This window comes from Pristiophorus japonicus, chromosome 1, assembly GCF_044704955.1.
Source record: "Pristiophorus japonicus isolate sPriJap1 chromosome 1, sPriJap1.hap1, whole genome shotgun sequence".
In the NCBI taxonomy this organism is placed as follows: domain Eukaryota; kingdom Metazoa; phylum Chordata; class Chondrichthyes; family Pristiophoridae; genus Pristiophorus; species Pristiophorus japonicus.
Window position 1 is genome coordinate 501,374,927 of NC_091977.1, and position 2,747 is coordinate 501,377,673.

The following is a 2,747-nucleotide window of genomic DNA, read 5'->3' on the forward strand; positions in this document are numbered from 1 at the left end:
AGGTAACCAAAAGCTTGATCAAAGAGGTATAAGGAGCATCTTAAAGGAGGAAAGGTAGAGGCGTGGAGCGGTTTAGGGAGGGAGTTTCAGATCTTAGGGTCCAGGCTGCTGAAGGCATGGCCACCGGTGGTTGAGCGATTATAATTTGGGATGCCGAACTAGAGGAGCACAGATATCTCGGGTTGGGAGGGGGTGGATGGTTATGGGGCTGGAGGAGATTACAGAGATAGGGAGAGCGCCTTGGAGGGATTTGAAAACAAGGATGAGAATTTTGAAATGCAGGTTTTGCTTAACCAGGAGCCAATGTAGGTCACCAGAGGTGATGGATGAACGGGACCTGGTGCGAGTTAGGACACTGGGCAGCCGAGTTTTGAATGCCTCAAGTTTACCTAGGGTAGAATGTGGTAGGCCAGCCAGGAGTGCAGTTGGAAGAGTCAGGCCTAGAGGTAACAAAGGCATGGATGAGGGTTTCAGCAGCAGATGAGCTGAGGCAGAGGTGGAGGCAGGAATTTGGTTCTCATTCATCCCACATTGCAAAGTAGCGGCTGATCTCCTGAGGGCCACCGCTGCATACCTCGGGAGGGGGCGATTCCAGCGGATTGTCCTCGAAGTTTGAGGAAGAGTGATTGCGGCCCCACTCCAGGTTCACCAGGTGCCCGAAGCGAGCGGGCAGACTCTTGAGGTGGTTCTTCCCCAGCCAGAGGGTGCACAGGCTTGCGAGGGTGCAGATGGAGTCGGGCAGGCTCCGCAAGGCGTTGAAGTACAGGAGCAAAGTCTCCAGGCGCTCCAGGTTGCAGATGCTGCGAGGGATAGACTCGATCCTGTTGTCGCTGGCGTCCAGAAACGACAAGCGCCGGAGCTGGCACACCTGGACGGGGAGCTCCTGGAAGTTATTGTTGGCCAAATGCAGACTCCGCAGCCTCTGCAACCTCTCCGTTTCGGCGGGGAGGCGGCTCAGTTGGTTGTTGCTGAGGGTCAGCCTTTCCAGCTTTTGCAGAGCTCCGATCTCGGGCGGGATCTCCCTCAGCTCGTTGGTGTCCAGGTTCAGCACGGTGAGGTTGGCCAGCTTCCCGATTTCCCGAGGAACGGTGCCCACCCTGTAATTCAGGCAGCCCTGGCGTTCCGGGCTCATCTCCAGCACTTCCAGCTCCCCCAAATCGAATATCTCCAGGGGGAGCGACAGCAGCTCTCTGCCCTTCAGCTTCAATTTCTTTTGGCCGCCGTTGCTGGGATCCACCTCGATCCTGTACCGCCAGCGTTTTTCCGCCACGCCGTTGGAAGAATAAAGCGACGGGCTGGTCTGAACTGACTTCAATCGACCTGCAGACATCTCGGCACAGAGCACAGCTCCCTTGCAGATGTGGGATCTAACTGAACCCGTTAAAGAAAAGAGACGCTTGCAGACAAGCTAAAGGATCCCGACCCATCCATTTCTGGCCCGGAGCAGCAGTGTGTTTCAACGTTCTGAAACTGACACGCCGTTCTGAGGTCGCTTAGCAACCCCTGTGTAACACTCGATCCCAAATGTGACAAGATTCCAGGTCAGCAATAGGTCGCCTGGCCCCCACTGAAGCTCATCCCTCTGGTGCTCTTCACTGCTGGGTGAATGCAAATATCAATGCAAATATTATGGGGGCGGAGAATTAGGTCCCAGCGACTTCTGACCTACCGAGCTGACCTCTCTCAGCCCGGCAATGCACAGTCAGTTTGCTTAAATATTTCCTCCTGGCTCTGAATACATGTGTCATGTATTCAACTATCATTGTAACCCATGTATAAGCTGACCTAAGTTGTACACCTTGAGAACATTGACCACAAGAAGTTGAACTTGTGGGAGACACTCCTAACCTGGACTTTCAGGTATAAAAGAGGAAGCACCACCCACCTTCATCACTTGAGGTCTTGGTAATAAAGGTAACTGGTCACAGAGTGATCTTCTCTCAAGTATGGGCCTCGTGTGCATTTATAATGTATAGTAAGGACATATCATTGGCGACGAGAAACTGGGAATTAAACCATGCGAGCATGGCCATTAGCAGCACAGAAGAGAGGTACTGTGTTGGTGATGATTGGGATGACTTTATTGAGAGACGACAGCAAAGTTTTGTCACTAAGGAATGGTTGGGTCAGGATTCGGCCGACAAACGCAGGGCTCATCTCCTGACGGTTTGTGGATCCAGAACGTACTCCCTGATGAAGGACCTTCTAGCGCCAGAGAAGCCAGCGGACAAGACGTTCGAAGAGCTCACTAAGTTGATCGGGGAACACCTTAAACCGGCGAGCAGCATGCACATGGCGAGACACCGGTTTTACACGCACTGTCGGCGAGAAGGGCAAAGCGTTCCTGACTTCGTGGCAGATCGCCGGCGACTGTCGAGCCTATGTAAGTTCCCAGATGCATGTAGAGCGGAGATGCTGCAAGACTTTTTTATTGAGGGCATCGTGCACGCTGGGGTTTTCAGGAAACTGATTGAGACCAAAGACTTGACCTCGGAAGCGGCGGCTCTGATAGCCCAGACACTTATCTCAGGGGAGGAAGAGACCAGAATGATGTATGACAAAAATCTTGGCTCAAATGCGGCAAACGACCAGGGAGTCAACATTGTTAATGCAGCACACAGTTCTCTAGGCAGACAAGGGCAATCGGACATGCCCCAGCATGTAGTCGAACCCAAAGGGGGAATTCAACAGAGACAATGGCTAGCTGAACGGCGATTCATGCCATCGCAATGGACAATGCGGCCAGT

At 52.9% G+C, this 2,747-nt stretch overlaps 1 protein-coding gene across 1 annotated transcript; it reads right to left on the bottom strand.

Annotated features, from left to right (window-relative positions):
• Positions 1-517: 517 nt before the first annotated feature.
• LOC139270083 (leucine-rich repeat-containing protein 30-like) lies at positions 518-1,330 on the bottom strand. Its single transcript, XM_070888418.1, has one exon. It carries the CDS (start codon positions 1,328-1,330, stop codon positions 518-520), a length of 813 nt encoding a protein of 270 aa, XP_070744519.1.
• Between the last annotated feature and the right edge of the window lie 1,417 nt (positions 1,331-2,747).

What these genes read in the sequence shown, in the direction of transcription:
- LOC139270083 (XM_070888418.1), bottom strand. Translation starts at nt 1,330, where the DNA reads ATGTCTGCAGGTCGATTGAAGTCAGTTCAGACCAGCCCGTCGCTTTAT.